This window comes from Halichoeres trimaculatus, unplaced genomic scaffold (assembly GCF_033239565.1).
Source record: "Halichoeres trimaculatus isolate MK-OKI-2021-1 unplaced genomic scaffold, fHalTri1.1 fHalTri1_scaffold_13, whole genome shotgun sequence".
NCBI classification, from domain to species: Eukaryota; Metazoa; Chordata; class Actinopteri; order Labriformes; family Labridae; genus Halichoeres; species Halichoeres trimaculatus.
This window is the reverse complement of record NW_027437191.1, coordinates 23,549,955-23,569,271: the sequence shown is the minus strand read 5'-3', so window position 1 is coordinate 23,569,271 and position 19,317 is coordinate 23,549,955. Positions and strand designations below refer to the sequence as shown.

The window sequence follows — 19,317 nt, the reverse complement described above, 5'->3', positions numbered from 1 at the left end:
CAGGGTCATTGTCTCATAATGGACTCAGCGGATAAGGAGGAGCAGATTCTGTATCAGTGCTGAAGAGAGGAGATGCTGCCGTGCTGTTTACATACTGAACACCATCGATCAATTCAGCTGGCTTTTCAACAGACACAGTGCAGCATTATGCAAAGTCCAGAGAGAGGCAGGCTTAATGAAATGACTGATAGTTAAAACTTAAACTACAGTGTTCACTAAACCTGCAGTCACCTCAGACTGAACTCAAACTTTCAATATCTCAAGAACTTTCTTCATCTCTTTACAGCAGTGTTTTTATGTCCTGAATTCCCTCTGAAAGTAGAAAATGGTTGTTTTATTTTCAGATCATTGTATGGGTGCTGCTGTTATTGAGCAACCTGAAGTAACCTGACAGTCTGGAGCTGTATTTCACACAAAGACAAAACTCAGAAAAAATGTCCCCAAATCTTCAAGTTTCAGGGCATGTTTAAACACAAACGTCAAGATTTTACCCTGAACTTTTAGTGTGACCAAGACGTATTTTGGAAATTTCTCCAAAAGCTGGTGTGGAGGGTTAAACTTCTCAAATTGGATCCATCTGTTTACATGCAGCTCTGATTTTAACGCTCATACAGCAAAGGTGTCTGTTCCTCTGGTTTACATCAGGTTGTAAACCTTCAACTGTAGTCACACAGAATTGGATGTGGATGTGTTACTTCAAGAATACACCAGATGCATCTGCAGTCCAGCTCCGCTCGGTTGCGTGCTGACTGGGTATGTCAGCTCTTGCCGGCTGTGTGTGCAGTCTGGCACATTGCAGGAAAGCATAAAGCTGAAGTCGAGAGACAGAGGAGTTCCTGTGGTCCTGTCCAACACTCATGTTGGGGAGTAAAACCTGGAGGCTCATTATGTCGGTTTGTTGCTGTAGTCTCCCTAAAAAGATCTGGTTTTGACCAAGAGGCAATCTACGGTCTCAAAATAGGAGGCAATATGGAAATGCTAAAATGTTAACAGTATGAAACTCATCTTCAGTCTAAATTTCGTCTTATTTCTGTAACTGCACACACTGTACAGGGAATTAATTATTTTTCTTTTTTAGAGGATATCAAGATTGCAATTCGCCTAGTCAGAGGCACAGTTCAGATGATTGACAGGTGGGCACCCTAAGGGTGTTAGTGTAGAACTCAAGGCCCACCTTATATCCAATACCAGAAGCTACATCCATTTATTAGACAGCCTATGGTCTGACACGGTTTGTTTTGACATTCACTGGTTCTTTTTAGGTGGATGTGTCTTCTCCACAGACAGTGTAGTATTTGACTGTACACTTCACCTATATGTAGACTGATAAATACTGATCTTGCACTAAGTGTGCATTTATCTATTCATTCATTCTCCAAAACTTTTCAGAGATTTTAAGGTGTGCATGTGTGAGAAGACCTTTTTCTGAGAAGATTTCAAAATTGGATTGTTATGAAAAAGTTTAATCAGGGTATATGCTGAAATCCTGAGGTTAAATTCAATACCTTTTTAAGACTTTTTTAAAAACCTTTCAAAAAATCTCAAGACCTCTTCGTGACTTTAAGCTGTTGTTAGCAACCGATCTTGACAGTTGACAAGCTGAAAAGGAATAATGCTTGAAAGAATAAATGAAACTAAAGGCAGGTTAATTGACATTCCCATACCCACAAAAAGTTACAGCAGTTATTCAAGGCCAACTTGCAGAAAAAAAACACTAATTTTATTTCATCATTGACAAAATTTAGGACATGTGCTTGAGATTGTGTTATTTGCCTTCTATCTGTTTTACATACAGATGGCTACTAAGCTACTGCATAAACTGAGTTTGTTGTCACATTAGCCTACGTGGCTGCTAGCCCTACGCAAAGCCTGCGCCTCACAAAATTACAACTTTGCTGGTCTCAAACAACAGCGCTACGTAACTGTATTGATGAATACCTTATCTCATGACGTTGTATCCAGTAAAAAAGTGATTTGAACAAAGAATTTTTTTTCCAAAACAACTGAGATCAGGGGAAGCTGGGGGAAGCTTTCTCTAAATGGTAAGAATCTAAGATCCCAGGTCATCAAAAGTCTGAGAAATTTTCTCAGGAGGCTTGAGAAACTCTTATGATCTAGAGTGAAATATTTTGAAATGCTAAAGCTTTTTCTAGATCCTCATGCTGGTCTGTGATGAGTGTGATCAGAATGATTGTCCAATCACCAGGTGTGGTTATTTTTGAAGGTTCAGACCCTTAAAACACTTTCGAACCAGATGGACTATTTCTGTGGCGGATATATAGAACTGTCTGTCTGGCATGTCAGATTAGTTTGTAACAGTCGCAAGAAGGAAAATAAATATTCATGGATACGTTTGGAGTCAAAGCTTGAATACCAATGAAATTTAATACCTCATAACATTTTGATTAAGACTTTTTAATACTTTTTAAGGGCCTTAATTTTCCCAAAACTGATTTATCAACTTTTAATACTTTTTAAGACCCCGTGGACACCCTGTTAATATATGACATTCTAGCCGAAAACTGAAGAGTCTGTGAGCTGGCAAAATATCTAGCTGCAAACAAGCTATCACTGGCCATCATAGGACACTTCCACCTGCAGTGAGTCAAATTTAACTGGTTAAATTCCCTCACTTCTCCCAAAAGAGGAACGACTCCATCAGAAATCATCTCATCCCTTGTGGAGTGAGGAATTTTCTGAAGAGTTGTAATTACAGAGATAATGTTTAGTCAAAACGTCAGAGGCAGTTAACCACTCCGCACTCCAGGAACTGACAGGCTAGAGCCGAATTGACACAGCATCTCCCGTCTCGCTTTGCTGCTCCCCTTTGCTTTCAGCTCAAATCATGTCAAGCCCGTCTCCATTCAACAATCCAGCAGCTCTTGGTGCAGGAATCGCCCACAGGCACTGGTCACAGATCGGTGTGTGTTTGTCTGTGAGTGTATCTCAGTCGCCTGTGGGACTAGGATCTCTGTGCAGCCAGACTTTTATCTGGGGCTACTCAGTGCATGAGGGGGATAAAGATATCTGATTTAAGGCTTGTGTACACTCTGGGAGGGGAAGCCCATTCAGATATAGCTCTCCTTACCTCCAAGTATTATGAAATGAACATTGAAAAAGACATGCTTGTTTGAGATTCCTCTCCTAAAAAAAGAAATGTTGATTCCTAGAGTTATTTGCTGTGACAGTTTTCTTTGACAGACTACAAACTGTTGAATGACAGCAAAATAGCCCGAACAATATAGCCTGTCTCCTGTCAGTGATGTGATACTTTCATTCAGAGTTCAGGGTGAAAAAAAGAAAAAAAAAACAGCAGACGTGTGAGTCGGCTTTCTAGAGCGTCCTTGAGCAGGAGCCTGAATCCCTGACAGGTTTTTTTATACCCGTCTGGTGCTTCTTCACTGACTTTGTCTGAGTAAAAAATATGACTCCATCTTTTGAAAATCAAGGTAAAACTGGAAAAACATTCACAACAAATAGCTGTCTTGGTGTTTCCACTGATGCCACCCCAATGAGATAACAGAGCTGCAGATTTACCACAAAGAGCAGATTATTGTGTGTTCTTTGTGTACATGAATTTGAAGAAGATGGACTACAGAAGACGATCTGTAGCGGCTAAAGGTCACAGTCTTTGAGGTTAAGTCTGTGGTTAGCTTGACTCCATGAATTTTTCACATCTTCCCACACAAAGATGATAATACATGCTCTCCGACTGGCTCATGTTTTTTGGGGCTTCACTTGTTTTTTTTTTCATGGCAGAATTTTAATAAATGAAAAGAAAGAGTTTGAGAGATATTAAATTACTTCATGGAGAAAGATCTTGCTTACTTTGCTTATATATGAACGCAAGAATGTTACATGCTTATTCGCTTAATTTGCACAAACAACTTGCTCAGCTTGCAAGAACCCATAGATGGGAAATCTTGCATCTTTCTTCAAAATCCACTCCTGCCTGTTGTCTTCAAATGAGGGTTGAGCTTCTCCACATTTTGAGAAGAAGCTGGTTTTGCAAACTGGGAAAATGCAACAACACCTCAACAGTTCAGCTCACGTTCCCTACTAGTGGGTGGACAATCCAACGCTTAGTGAATTCTGCTTCACAATGATAGAAAGAGCCGTCATCAAAGGATCAACCCTTGGCCACCACAAGCCATTTATCCCATAGTAACTTTTTTGATACTTGTTGTGTAAAACCCAATAAGTCCCAGGGAATTTTGAGGCCTTGTTTAAAAGTTTGTATCCATACTAAAATGAATTATCAAACAAGCTTTAGCTGTCTGCTCCATGGGGTTTCTGTCCTCCCTAAGCACATCGTAAGACACCTACATTATCCAAGTGTCTGAGTTTAAGGAAGCTGCAAGAAGGTGCGATCATTGTGTCGTTCATTTTTCTGATGGCTGAACCAAAGTCAGTGATCATTCTTTCATGCATCACCATATGACTGATCTCGCATTATGCTGGTAACAAACCAGATGTAGCAGAACCACCAAACAGCCTAAGTTGCAAGATCCTTAACTAGCCTAGGGTTAGAGTTTGGGAGTCCCAAAAGAGTTTCTGCATTTCACTCACCAACATGCTGATTATTTTATTCTGAAAGTCACCAAATGTTTCAGTATGGTTTTAGTACCTGACTACCTGTCTGACTCAATCTGCTCTTTGCAAATTGATGCGTTGCTGTTCAGACATCTAACAAAGATAGAAATCTTTCATTTTAGGTCCAGAGGGCTATGGCCAGCTTGAGTTGAAAATCAGCTGGAGCTTAATGGAACAGAGTCAGTGTGCATTGACACATTAACCTGAATTGAAACTAAACCAATGCAATAATGGAACAATGCCCGAGTATACACACATCCCGTGTATTTTGGCTTTTAGCCCAAAATACTTCTTTATACAGTGCCCCTCAATTAATTTCATTGGGATCCCCTAACAAGAAGTCACATCTACTTGTGTCTTTACAGTAACTCTATGTACAATTAACTCCCAAGTTGGATAATATTCACATTTGGCAAGAATATATTGGAGGTATCAAAACCTTCAGTCACATTGCAAACTCTTTTGGTAATCTGCTGAAGTTTTGCAAGGTCAGCAAGGGACTTGAATCATTCTTTTCTGAAAACTGGCTTTTTTTTTATTTTTTGGGGGAAAGTAACGTCATGTAGATGGGGTCCAAAAAACTTGACCCATGTGTGGTAACCAGGAAGAGAGCTGATACCACAGGATGTTTCTGAAAAACAACCAGCAGATTAACCTTGAAAAACTTGGGGTGCTTGTGCAATACATCTTATTAGCCTAGCCAAGAAATCAAGAAATACCATTAAGTCATGTTGTCTACTATTGAGTTAAGTCGTCTCAGAGTGGGTTTTGTCGTTAAATGGGCCTCAGACTCATTAACTAGATTCTTGCATCTGCTGTAACAAATTTGGTGAGCCAGCCAAGAGACTAACTTAGAATTTTCCTATTAACAGCAACAGACACACAAATCATGAATGTTTGTCACCCTTGGCAGCCCTCCTTATAACTCCTTGAAGGAGGCGACTTCAGCATCCTGAAACAGAGTGAGCTTCAAGGCCTAACCTTTGTATCTTAGTAGGAGAACATCTTGACTTATGTATGGTTACCAGGAAGAAAGCCATAGGACGTTTCTTAAGGACATAATCAACAGATGTAACTTAAAAAGTTAGTGAATTTGGGAAAGATACCCTGTAAGCTTGACTCTTCATGCATCTGACAACATTGAGCCAGCCAGGAGACCAACTTGGAATTTTCTATTTTTAGTGACTAAAACTCAAAACCATGGATGCTGTTCTCTGAGCCAACTTAAACAGCCCCATTTCCGCTCCTTGAAGGCAACTTGAGTATCCTGGTGTGACCTACAAAACCCACAGAGAATTCTAGTGTTGCCTCCTTATGTGAACTTCTACAGGGTGTGCTTCAGGGTGTAGCCTTTACATCCATAAACCTGGATATTCAAAGCTATTGACCTCTTTTAGTTCAATAAAAGAGGCTGGAAACCTTAAATGACATGAACAGATGAGTGGTTTTTATGGTCCTAACCCATTACCGGTAATTCTCTGTCAATGAGCTCATACGACAAGAAGCTTTACACTCCAAAGACAGAAGTGCTGATGTTATAACTGGGCTGTGATGAGTCAGAGCAACATGCGACAACACAGCCTTCCCCTGTTTTCCCCCTGAAAATAAAAAATTGAGAGAAAAACAGAGAAATGTAAAAAAAATAAGAGTAAAAGAGGAGGGGATTTTAAAACTGCCTGATAAAGGAGGTTCAAACCTCATTGAGAGTCGATGTGTGGCCCCTTCAGAGTGACTCAGGGGGTGACTCATTGCAGCTGGCGTTGCCTACACCTTACACACACATACACATTTGGATTTACCCTCTGGGCGTGCTGATGCTGTGTCCCCCGTGCTTAGTGTTCTCCTGGATCCCACCTGTTGGCAGAAAATGCATAATCTGTGCCGTAATAGTTCTTATGATCGACTTATGAATCAGCTTATGACGAGATGTGAATGCAGTCTGAGCTGCTCAGCCTTCCCACCACTGTGACTTCGAAGACAGATGCTGTTAAACTTGGCTAAGTGTGTGAGCATGTGTGTTTCAGTGTGTGTGTACGTGTCTGTGTGTGTGTATGTGAGTCTTCCAACCACCCACTCAAGGGATTAGTGTAAGGGTGGTCGGATGACTCACTGGTCATTGACTTTGGAGGAGAAAGAAACAAAGTGGCTCAGACGTCCACATGGTGTGTGTGTGTGTGTGTGTGTGTGTGTGTGTGTGTGTGTGTGTGTGTGTGTGTGTGTGTGTGTGGTTGTTTGCTTGCATCTGAAGCACGAAAAAATAACAAATCACGATCAGAGCAGCTGACGAACAAATGGATGAATATAAGTGAAACTAACAGGAAAGGTAAACAACAGCTTTACACCATGAGTAACTCTGTTACATTATTGACTGTTAACGCTCCACAACGACCCCTTTCTCCAAGACAAAGAGGAGATCAAGACAAGCTTTACTGGTTTTTTGTTAATGAGGGGATGAAGAAATGAAAATGTTGGTGGCAAACCTATCCGGCATTCAAAGTTGATGATACACCTGTAAAGGTGATCTTAGAGGGAGGTATTCTTCTCTCTCATATTTTAAACAGGGCTATAAACATGGGTTTCATTGAATATTGGGACAGCTCCAAGTGGACACTCTAGAAACTGCAGTTTCTTAGCATTTCTCTATTGACAATACTTGCACCATGGGGGGAAACGGCCATTTCTTTTTTAAATTCACTTTCAGTACTGGATCTCTTACCAATACCTGCTCGTGACCACTACCTTTTGTCCCTACATTCTGTTTGTGTTCAGATGTTTGCTTTTCAGAGGGTTTTTTGCTTTCTCACAGCTAAACATGGATATAAAGTAACATTGCTGGATGTACAGACTGAAAGCTTTTGCACACTGAGTCCATTATTTTCAGATACTTTGTTTTGGCCCTATAAACCAATTGGGGGAAAAAAAATGATCAGGCAAAGAGCCTTAGCACACTGAATCTGATGTGTTTATTTTTCAATTAATTGTGAAATTTTGCAGTCTGAGAAAAATGGACTCTTTAAGGAGTGACAATGATTTTGTGGATCTTTGAGAAAAGACAAAACACTGGGTACACAGCATCTCTGAACAGTCAAACAACCCTGGAAACCGACCTGTTCCAAAAATAATAACGACTGACAAAAGTTTCAATATCATTGTGCAAACATGACCGACAAAGTGATTGAAATTCTTTTTTAACATGCGTCAATTCTAGACAAAAAAAACAGACTCGGTGTGCAAAGACCTTGAACCTACGCAGATTTTAAAACCTATGAATATTCATATGTTGTAGAAATCCCTGAATTCATCTGTAACATGATCTGAACACTCCATTCCACTGTCTAAAGGGGCCAGATAACCAAAGTGAAGGGTGTTTGTAAAGCGGGAAGCCTTAAGCCCTGTTTCAACCAAGTGGTTTGGTCCAGTTCAGTTCATCTCGGTACGTCACACGTTTTGTGGCGTTCCCTTTGACTATAACCGGGACAGGTCCTCAAATTACCGACCTGTACCGTCCCACTTTTTGGTACCCTCCTGTTGTGGTGCCAGAATTGTGTATTCTGTTGAGTGGTCAAAAGAATCATCACTTCCTGTGCCACAGCGGTAATACAGAAGACAATGGGGAACAGGTGGAATCAATGAAGTGCAGGACTAAGAATCACAATGGCATAAAAAAACATGCGAGCAGGAAGAGCATGAGAAGAGATTTTAAGGGTTTTCTAAAACACCTGTGTGAAAAAAACAAGGATTTTTCAGAGCTGTGAAATTTGTTAAGCTAGGGGGCATCAGAAGAAGAGAATAAAGACTTAAAAGAGCCCAATACCCCTTGTGTTCTGCCCTCATGCCCCACAGCTCTGCTCCCCAACACAGTGCAACAGAGCTGAAATTCAGCTGGACTCCAAATCAGTCATGCAACTTAAAAACCAGGTCAGGAATAACCTCCATTTACCCAGTTTACGCCTCATCTAACAGGAACACAACACCTCAGATACAGAAACTGATGGCAGCTCAGCTAGCAACTCCCTTACATGTTGACATGTGACCACTGAGGAGCTATGGTGAAACATCCATATATACCTACATTCATCAACATTTGAATCATCAGATCTGTTGGTTGTTGAAAGAGGAGACCTCTGTAAGCGATTTGGCTCGTGTTTGAAACAAAATGAAACACAAACGCTGAAGTAATGCTGACGTAAACAAGCTTGTCCATTGTTCAATCATTTCACCTCTCACAGACAGCTTCTCATGATTAGAGCTCTTCAAATGTCTGTTCATTCAAGAAGCTCTCGCACTGTGTATTCCTGCGTGTGTGTGTGTGTGTGTGTGTGTGTGTGTGTGTGTGTGTGTGTGTGTGTGTGTGTGTGTGTGTGTGTGTGTGTGTGTGGTGGTAATGGCCATCCATGTCTCGACAGCAGTGGCAGACGTCTGAGCTTGGAACACAACCCGGGCACAGCATCGAGCTGTTAGACCATGCGTACGCTGCCTAACGAGCCATGAGCAATTGCTATGATCTCTCCACAAATAATTCATGAGGATTCCTGCAGAGGAGCTGTGGAGCTACGAGGAAGGAGAGGAAGGAAGGAGAGGAAGCATGGAGTAGGAGACCACAGGCTAAGTGGTGGAGAGAAAGAGGGATCCATCTGATGAATGTGTCTGGAAAAGAAAGGAAATCCCCCATTACCTAGAGCACTGACAGCACGTGTGTGTGTGTGTGTGTGTGTGTGTGTGTGTGTGTGTGTGTGTGTGTGTGTGTGTGTGTGTGTGTGTGTGTGTGTATTTATTTTTAGAGCCATTTGTGATACTACATCTGAAAAAAGTCACAGTGGGAGTGTTAACAGTGTGCATCACATTCCCGGGTTGTCTCTGAGACTCTTGAGAAGGCATGTTTGTGTGTGTGTGTGTGTGTGTGTGTGTGTGTGTGTGTGTGTGTGTGTGTGTGTGTGTGTGTGAGTGTGTGTGTGTGTGTGTGTGTGTGTGTGTGTGTGTGTGTGTGTGTGTGTGTGAGTGTGTGTGTGTGTGTGTGTGTGTGTGTGTGTGTGTGTGTGTGAAGTACGTGATAGAGTAGGTTCTGATTTTTCTGACAGCTGGGAAACCCAAAGTGTTTAACTGTACAGTTTTTTTTTTCTTTTGCTGAATCTGGGGGAATCTGAGCCAACAAAGTGTGTAAGTGAGATGAAAGGCTCTGATGTGAGCGCATGCAGTGAGGTTTCTCGCTTTAATCGCAGAGCTCAGTTGGTTTAACATTAGTGATATACTGATCTGTTATTGGACAGTAAAACTAAAGGTCTGTTTTTTCTTGATCCCATCAACTCGATGCAGATTAAAACCTTTCAGCCTCTTTTTATCAGATTATCATGACATTTTGTAAAACATTATACATTATTTTTTTCAACCTAAAATGTTCTTTCATTAGATTCACAATTTTGGAGACACTTTTATTTCTTTCTTTATTATTTTAATGAGTTATTTTCATCAGGTTGTTTGGATTTAACAGCTATGTTTTTGTATCCTTGCAATGCGTATTTGTCAAAAACCTTCGTCTCTCAGGAGTCAAACATATTAACTTTACTAAGCCACGGATGATACCTGATGGCGTAGCAGTGAGCACTTTTATCAAATGCACAAAGCAGTTGTCTTAAGTGCAAAACTGAATATCATGCAGTACAATTTATCATCTTCAGTACACAAGTTGTAATCTTGCAACATAAAGGAAGCCCACCTTATTTTAAAAAGGCCTATTAGTCATAAAATCAAAAGGCCTGTTAGTCAGAGATCCAGTTAATCAAAAGGCCTGTTGGTCAGAAGGCCCATTAGTCAGACGGTCGGTTGGTCAAACGGCCTGTTGGCCGGAAGACCCATTTGTCAGAAGGCTTGTGAGTTTGAAGGGCAACTAGTCAGAAGGCCTGTTAGTCAGAAAACAAGAAGGCCTGTTAGTTACATTATAAGAAAGTCTCTTAGTCAAAGGGCCTATTGGTCAGAAGATCTGGGTGTCAGGAGGCCTTTTATTCAGAAAATTAGTTTGGATTAAAAAAAAACAAAAAAAAAACGACTGAATCCAAACTAATTTTGGGACCAATCAGGCTTCTGACTAATAGTTTTTCTGTCCAATGGGCTTTCTAAGAACAGGACGGATCCAGGCACAAGGTACAATATTTTGTCCCTGAGAAACTACCTTGTGGCACAAGTCTTTGTCTTCAATGCAGAAGTTTTAATCTTGTTCCACAAGGTCTGGTTTTGCAACACAAGTTCTAAGCACAAGGTATATTAGCCACGCACAAGAAATCAACTCGCAGCACAACTTATAATCTTTCGGCACAAGTCTTTATCTGGAGCGCACAAGTTCTAATCTTGTTTCACAATATATGATCCTGAGTGCAGAAGTTTGAATCAGTGACACAGGTATAATATTCTGAACACAAGAAAGTACATTCTAGTACAAGTTATAATCATACAGCAAAAGTTTAAATCTCGCAGCAAATTTATCATACTTTGGGCACAAGTACCCATCTTGTCCCACAAGCTTTTTTCTTCTGCGGTTCAAAATATAAACTTGAGTCCCAAAACTATTATTCTGTTTGCACGTTTTAAAAATCTAGCACTCATAAGAACATCATGGCCTGAGACCAGGAGATAAACCTGTGCACAAATATTAATGAGTTGTTTTGCGAGTAACTGCCTATGTTTCTCTTGACAAAGAAGAAATGTTGGAGATAGATTTACGGGCAATTCTTCATTTGGATGAGTTTTTTTTTTCTAACAAGATAAATATCATGTTCAAACCTATGTACACAAGATATTTAGCCAGTGCACCTGGGATAAAATCATTAGTTTGTAAGACACCATAAAACTCATCTAACATTGTTGTGATTCAGTTATCAAGCGGCACTAAAAGGTCAAAGTTTTCAGTTAATGAGAGACTGAAACATCATCCCCCATTGGCTGTACTGTAAGCTTGGTACTATCATATAAATATCAGTCTGTGAATGGTGTGACTGTAGTAGTTCTGTCACTGAGAGCACTGCTCCTTCTCTCAAACGCTGCTGTGTGAGTACGCCTCTCAGAGTTGCCAGCGCAGCCGTGGAGTCCCGCTTTTTCAAGGCAAGCCAGCAACGGGAGGCCATGAAGATTACTGGTTCTGACGGAGGCTCCACAGACCAGTGAGACGTATCAGTGGAACACAGACTAATGGAAATTGGGGGATGGAGACAAAGGGCCTGTGTAGGTCTCCGTGGCATGTCATTAGTGAGGGAGACGGGTTGACTTGTTCCCTCTGACATTTACCAGTCTGACTGAAAATGTCACGGAATGCCAGCCTTTACCGCTGGATATAACACTGCCTCTTACAGCCCACAGCTATTGATCCCAAAAAAAACTTTTGTACATTTTGCCCCGTCGCTTGTTCCCCCTGTCCACTGTCCCGAGACAGACCAGTGTCCCTGTGCTCCCAAATTTACTCCCCTGCTGGGTGTTTCTCTGCTTTTGATTGCTGCAGAGCATGAGCAGCAGAAGAGGCCAGAAGTGGGCTGTGGACAGAGCTTCAGAGGAGATATATGATGCACATGTTGGTGTTGTCTTTAAAAGCTATTACAGCTGCAAGAGTGCATCTAAAGCCCTTTTTCCACCAAGTGGTTTAGCTCAGTTCATTTTGGTACAACATTTTAGCCGTGTTTCCACCAAGCAGATCGGTTCGGTTTGTCTCGGTACGGTGCACATTTTGTGGCGTTTCCACTGACTTATCCCAGGACACATCCCCAAATAACCGAGACGAGCCGTCCCACTTTTTGGGACCCTCTCGTATGGGTGCCAGACTGAACCGATCCGCTCTCAGGAGGTGGAGCTACAACACTGCAGACCGTTGATTGGTCAAAAGAATCTCCGACAGCGGCTGCATTTCTCTTGGCAGCACACAGTCTTCTCTGAAACAAAGCTTGATCGCACTTTGTATCCAAGAGCCACATGCCAATCACAGAGAGGACGAAATGCTCCATGTCTTCCATCAATGCTCTTTGTCTACTGTGTTGCATTTTTCTTTTTCGTTGGATATATTAGCGGGTAAACTGTGTTGTACTGTTACGGCGTCATACTATTGTTTAACAGCTCTGGCTTTCAGCATCCGGTTTACACGCCGCCTACCACAAGAGAGCACAGTTTTGCTGTGGAAGCGCAAACTGGGTCAGGCTTAACTGTATCAAACCGTGCCAAACCGTACCGAACCAAACCAAATTGCTTGGTGGAAACGCGGCTTTTGTGGCACTTCCTTTAACTAAAACTGGGATGTGGTCCCAAAATTACAGTGTTGCCAGGTGAAAAATGTAGAATTATAGTACCAGAGACTTAAAGTTGTCTTATTTGGGGTACACCTGTCATAATCAAAAAAACAAGCTTACCGTTGCGTGATAGTCAAATACAGCCACTCGGTGATTCATAGTGACCTATAGGTACTCACGGCTTTCTAGCTTCAGTACAGAGTGGTCATTCATCGCCCCACATCTGATGATCGACTTTTGTGTCTGTGCTTGAATTTTTTTCATTTTCCTTGTGCCTTTTAGATTTTCTGTGTGTTTTCAGAACTGTGATTTCAAGCCACCGGCTTGGTGTTACAACACCAACAGAAGGCTTTACCGTCAGACTCAAAGCCTGCAACAGATCTTAGCCATGCATCAAAACTGAACTTGCTTTCCAACTCTTTTTCATAATTTTGGTGGTGATTCTGCTTACTTGTGTCCTGTTCCAAAGCCCTCCTCTTTGCCTTTTGTTCATCATTCTTGTCCTCTCTAGCCAGGCTCATTTTCCTCAATCGAATCAACTTCCTGACTAAGCTCTCATGGAGCATGATTGGCTGTCAATCAATCACCTTTTTTGGGACCATTGATCATACAAAGGGACAAATTATCATACAAATACAATAATTATCCTACATCTGGTAACCCTGCAAAATTACCGACCACATACCGTCCCACTTTTTGGCACCCTTCTATTTGGGTGCCAGACATGTGACACCAGGAGGTGGAGCTAAAAACACTGCAGTCTGTTGATTGGTAGAAACAACCATCACTCCTTGTTTGACTGTGGTAAAGAACAACACATAACTCTTCCATGATTAAATTTCCAGTCAACTTTGTGAAAATAACTTTATTCTTGTTTGGTAAATGGCATCACCAAACAGCCTGCTCTCTGTTTACTGTGTTGCATTTTTCTTCTTTGTTGGATTTACTAGCTGAATACAGCGTTATGCTGCTATGGTGTTATGGTATTACATAGCTGACGTGACTATAAGCACACAGCCTACCAAGAATGGCATGGTTGGCTGTGGAAATGCAAACAGGATCAGAATAAAACTGTATTGATCCATGCTAGACTGCTTGGTGGAAACGAGGCTAAACTCCACTGCCATTTTCTCCAAACAGTTCTTGCGGCCTTTTGTGTTTAGAAATTCTTGTCTTCTACTGCTTCATTATATTGAAATGCTGACTCAGCATTTCAACATATTATTCTCCTGTGACTTTATTATGTTGAAATTGCTGACTCAGCATTTCAACATATTGTTCTCCTGTGACTTTATTATGTTGAAATGCTGACTCAGCATTTCAACATATTGTTATCCGGTGACTTTATTCTTCTTCCTCAATATTCTTCCCTACGTTTTTTGGTTCGCTACTCCTCCTTCAAATTTTGTCCGATTTTCACCATTCAAATTTTAAACTATTCAGCTTCTTCTGGAGATGTGTGCTATGACTCTTCTCATATTTAACCCTTAAACTTTTTGACTTATTCAGCTTTTTATGAAAATTATTCTCCATCTGAAATGCATTGGAAACTTCAGCTTCTCTTGAAAATCTCCTTCCAATTTGAGAAGTTCCAGCCTCCTCATACGTCCACTTACAGACTTCATTTAAACTTTAAACCATTCAGCTATCTTTCCACTCTTCATGTTTATGTCTGCTCTTAAATATCTTTTACTGTTTTTCAGATTTCACTGTTCAAGCAAGATAAACTTTTCCCACTTTTCCCTAAAATCTAAGCTCCTAGAGTGCAATCATCTTCAGCCAGAGTGGGAGAGGCTCCTGCAGATAGGTTGCAGCTGTCCTGCTCAAAATTGTCATAACTTCTGAAATTTTCACAGTAGAAAAATAAAAAATACATTAAAACGTAGCTAATCTTGTCCTGGCAAAGTGGTTTTTAAAGCAAAAACATAGAGCACTTAATCACAAAATGGCCAACTCTCAGTTATAGTCTGCACCAGCCACTAATTTTCTCCAATGTCAATTCCTGAGGAGTTTTCTCAAAGATCAGTGGAAATTCACTTATTTGCCTCCTGCCATTACAGTCTCATTTCTCGGTCTTCATACATGAAAGTTGCACCTTCAGCTTCCCCAGGATCTTGTGGTTCTTATGCTGTGTATATTTTTGTCTTAACACTCACGGTTTTGGCAAGGAGACAGAAGATTCAGACTTTTGCATCACCACAAAATGCCCAAAGAGTAACACAATAGCATGGCAAAGTTCTGCACCTGCAGCCTAACGAGCACATCAGCGTGACAACCTTTCATCTCATGCAGCTGTTTATACTAACTCATCAAAACATCCAGGAACAAAGACACACGTGTGTGTGCTCTTTCTGTCCCTCACACATCCCAGACCTTTACATGCACTGATATTTCCATCAGTACTTCGGTTACTTATAATTCCATACCTCACCCTGTGACTTAATCTACATGCTCCACTATTCATACAACCTTTTCCCACAGCTTATACTTCTCAAACTACTTCTTCTTCTTTTATTACTACTGCTTCTTTTACCTCTGTATTTTTGTTTCCCTATTTCTGCTACTTCTTATTTTCTCCATTCCACATTTTCAGCTCGGGTTCACTGTTTATAACATTTGTTTCTCATTTTCATTCTTCAGCTTCAGCATTTCAACGCATTTGCTGCAAGGAAATGCAACTTCTCTAGTTTCTTCTCTTGTTTTCCCACCTTTTGGAAAACCGTCTGTCTCTTCAAGTTAGTTACTTGACTGACTGAGTGACAGACTGCAGCATGAGGAGGTTTGCCAGCTCTGTTGGAAAAATAAAAGGCAGCAGAAAGAGCTACTACTTCAATTTTTATCCTTCCCTTTTGTTGTTTTAAATGTCTTCCTTGCGTAAAATTATATGATTTATTGTTGTATTTTTTATGATCCCTCATCAGTTGTTCTAATTTTCACAGCCGTGACATATCCAGTGAGTGCACATAAAAAGAAATTATTAGTCAGCATTGTAAAATAAGCACTTGTTCTGCAGCCATAACAACCTTGAACCAATTTTCCTCAAGATCACAGGAAACGTGTCGTTAAAGCAGAGTAGAAATAGCTTCACGGTTGTACAATAATATTTTGATCCAAGGGAAATACAATAATTGTGCTTGAGTGAGGTTGTAGTTTGATTTCAGGAACTGGAATGCTTCAGCCTTTGCCAAAACAATAACCAAAAGCAATCAGAGCAGAAAAGAGAAGATGCTTTCACTGTTGTCAAGCTCATTTCAAATTAAACAGTAATCTCTTCTCCAGCAGCTAATGCAGAAGCTAATTACGCTGAAAGCCACTCATAAGCATTGCGGTGAATTTGTGTCTCACTCCGAGAAGACTGAATTTAGATCCATGGACTCTCAATTTGTTTTGGGGTGTGCTACTGTCTAGTCTATTTCTGTCCTTGCTACACTATTGTCCTCGCTTCACTGCTCTCACATCAAGTGCTGGATTTATTTGGTCACTCTGGCAGCTCAGGCAGATAGGCCCTGCAGCCACCACGCAATATGCAGCAGAGTGAAGTTGCTGTTAAGATAACCATAAGCTAGCATAGCTGTCATATTGGCTCCAGTGATTGTTTTCCTTCAGGCAGAATGAGTTAACGCGTTGGAAGGAATAAAGTTGTTTACAGAGTTGAGAGATGAAAGCGAACCAGAGTGCTGTTTAACTCTTTTTGTTGCCTGCATGGATTGATGTTTGTTTCATATGCAGAGCTTGAATCTTCGATGTTTTCCTCGCTGTGCAAACTTTAATTGGCGGCTCCAGCTGCAGCTGTAGCGCTCCAACTCTGAGATCCATACCCAATAAGAGATTAAGATCTTAATTAGCCATATCACACGACAGAGCATATTACATTTTTGCTCAGTGGTGCTCAAAGACTTCTAGTGTCTCGTCCTTTAAAGGGAAAAGGCAGGGGTGCTGCTTTGATTGAATTAGCCCCTTTCTGGTCTCACTGCAGTCTCTTCAACATTACGTAGCTTTTATTTACAATGGACTGGATTTATGAATGGGACTGGTACAGGTTTTCAACTGTTTGAGGTTTGTTGTGACTAATCAGGCTTTGGTGTATGCGTGTATGGAGAGTAAAGAAAAGTGTAACTACAGTAACAACATCACAACTCCAAGGCAGCCAACAAAAAACAGCTGTGCAGAGCTGATTCTAGTATCAGCAATCAGTCTAAAGGCTAGTTTATCCTCCCTCTTATGTAGGAAAATGTATTACCAAAAACAATGTTACTGTCACTGCTCTCATACTTCGATGCATCCTTTACATTGGCACTGCTGTTAACCAATACATCCACCAGGGGGGGCAGCCCAGAGTCAAAAATGTATGACAACAATCTCAAAAACAAGCATGGCAACTGTGGAGGAGGTTTTGCAAATTTACCTCTTGCATAAAAGACAAAAACGAAGGCAGCATTGTTATCTGCTGTGGTTGGTGAGGCCGTTTAATACATCATGACAAAGTTCCACCTTTGTTATTTCTTCTTTGTGTCTTGCTTAAACTATGTTTCAGGTAGTAACAGCAACACTGCCCCCAAGGTTTTAGGGTGGTGCTTCCATTTGGCTTGTATCTGTAAGTTTTATGGAAACACGTAGAAATATGGATGAAATGAATGCAGGGCACCAACAGAAGGCTATGCCCATATCTAGATCAATGCATGAACTTTTTTTTTCTTTTGGATCAAAACCAAGAAGCGAAACATGGTTTGGTAGTTTTAGTTTTTACACAGTCATAAAAAGTGATATTCTGAGGGTTTTGAGAGATCGCTCAAAATGCTCTTTAGATGGATGGCAACCAGTGAGTTATAAACGACCATACCCTCACCATCGACAGCTTCCAGACTGTCCAGGCTGACTGGAAAACAGCTCTATTAGATTTATGCTGTAAATACACCTGATTGCCTGTGTGTTCAGTCCAGCACCTTGCAGGACCTCTAGATGGCTGGAGTCACAGACCAACTAGTTCCTCGGACTCCCTCACCAATGAACCCTCTCTTGGTTCATATTGGACCGTTAAACCTCAAACCTGTTAGTTCCTGGACTGGTTTTGCTAATAATGTTGGTTTGTTTTTTTGTAGTCAATGGGCGTTTTTATGTGGTTTCTGGCATCCAGCAAAAATAGAAGTTGTATTTATCTGATCTGGAGGGCTCTGACCTGCCTGAGCTGGAATCCAGCCAAAACATAACAGAGTGGGTTAACATGTTACGTTGAATAGAAGCCTATGAAATCCAGTGCCATGACAAAGCCAACCCAAACTAGAGACATATCTGTTTTTCGGCTGTTAGCTGTGGGTTAGCTGTATTACCCCCAAAAAGATTTTGTATGCCTCACCCAGTTGCTCTCACATCCTTTTTGCAGACCTGAAAACAGCATGTTAAATTATTTTTCATCTGTGCAGCTTTTAAGACAAAAGAGAGAACTGATATGATTCAGCTCTGTTCATCTATACACATCCCCAATTCAGAGTCCAACAATGAACCCCTCATAAATGCACATTTACATATTTCACTGTCTTGAAAAATGTAGCTTAGCATGCCCTCTAGTGTTGTCACAACTTCCTCTTGTGCAGGTAAACTAAGTAACTGCCATTTCTTTGGGATTCTTGGTGTTTCTAACCTTTCATCATCTCTCTTTGCAGGTACATCCGCACCATGTACCTCGGTATACAAAGTCACCGGCAGAAGGAGAACCAGCGGCGCTTCTACTGGGCCATGATGTACGAGTATGCCGATGTCAACATGCTGCGACTGCTGGAGACCTTCTTGGAAAGTGCCCCTCAGCTGGTGCTGCAGCTCTGCATCATGATCCAGAGCAACAAGGCTGAGTGGCTGCAGTGTAAGAGACTCCCCCACGGCTCTATCACGCTACATGAAAGTCAGATTCTGTTTCTGCACACTCCTTTTTGTATGTCGAAGTGTTTTCATCCCCAGGCACCGATATGCCTCTGTTGAAGTTTACATTGTGCAGAATCTCCAAAACTGCATCAAATTTCGATCATTTCTCACTCTTGTACTTGAAACTCTCGCAGTTTCTTCACCCAGCATAGCTCCCAGAGGAGTGAAGTAATTGAATCCTAACAAGTGATCCCCGTCCCTGTCTGGGTGTCTATAGAAATGCCATCAATACACTTTCTGAGAGGCACCATGCTGCTGTTCTGCAGATAACCCTGGATCATTTTTCATGCAGCAGGTTGCTGCTCTGACATATCTGCTGTCTCCACTATTATACCAGTCTTAAGGAAACTGAATTGTTGCAGTAAATGGAGGCTGTGTTGACTGAATGACCTACGATGATCTGAGTAATAGTATGCCTCTCAAAGATGTGATGGATTGCTTGGCTTGAATAAAATGTACCGTATATAGAGTGAATGGAGTAGCAGCCAAGTCGAGATAAAACCATTTCTGTGTTTCATTTATGGTGTTAAGAACTATCTGAGGGATC

The 19,317-nt window shown here is 41.2% G+C and overlaps 1 protein-coding gene across 1 annotated transcript in view; it reads left to right on the top strand.

The window, feature by feature from the left end:
* Nucleotides 1-19,317, top strand: part of xkr6b (XK, Kell blood group complex subunit-related family, member 6b) — an 80,308-nt gene that overhangs the window by 53,706 nt on the left and 7,285 nt on the right. Inside the window, exon 2 of the mRNA XM_074685667.1 lies at nt 18,515-18,711. Coding sequence (XP_074541768.1) covers nt 18,515-18,711 — 197 coding nt within the window. The remainder of the gene's footprint in view (nt 1-18,514; nt 18,712-19,317) is intronic.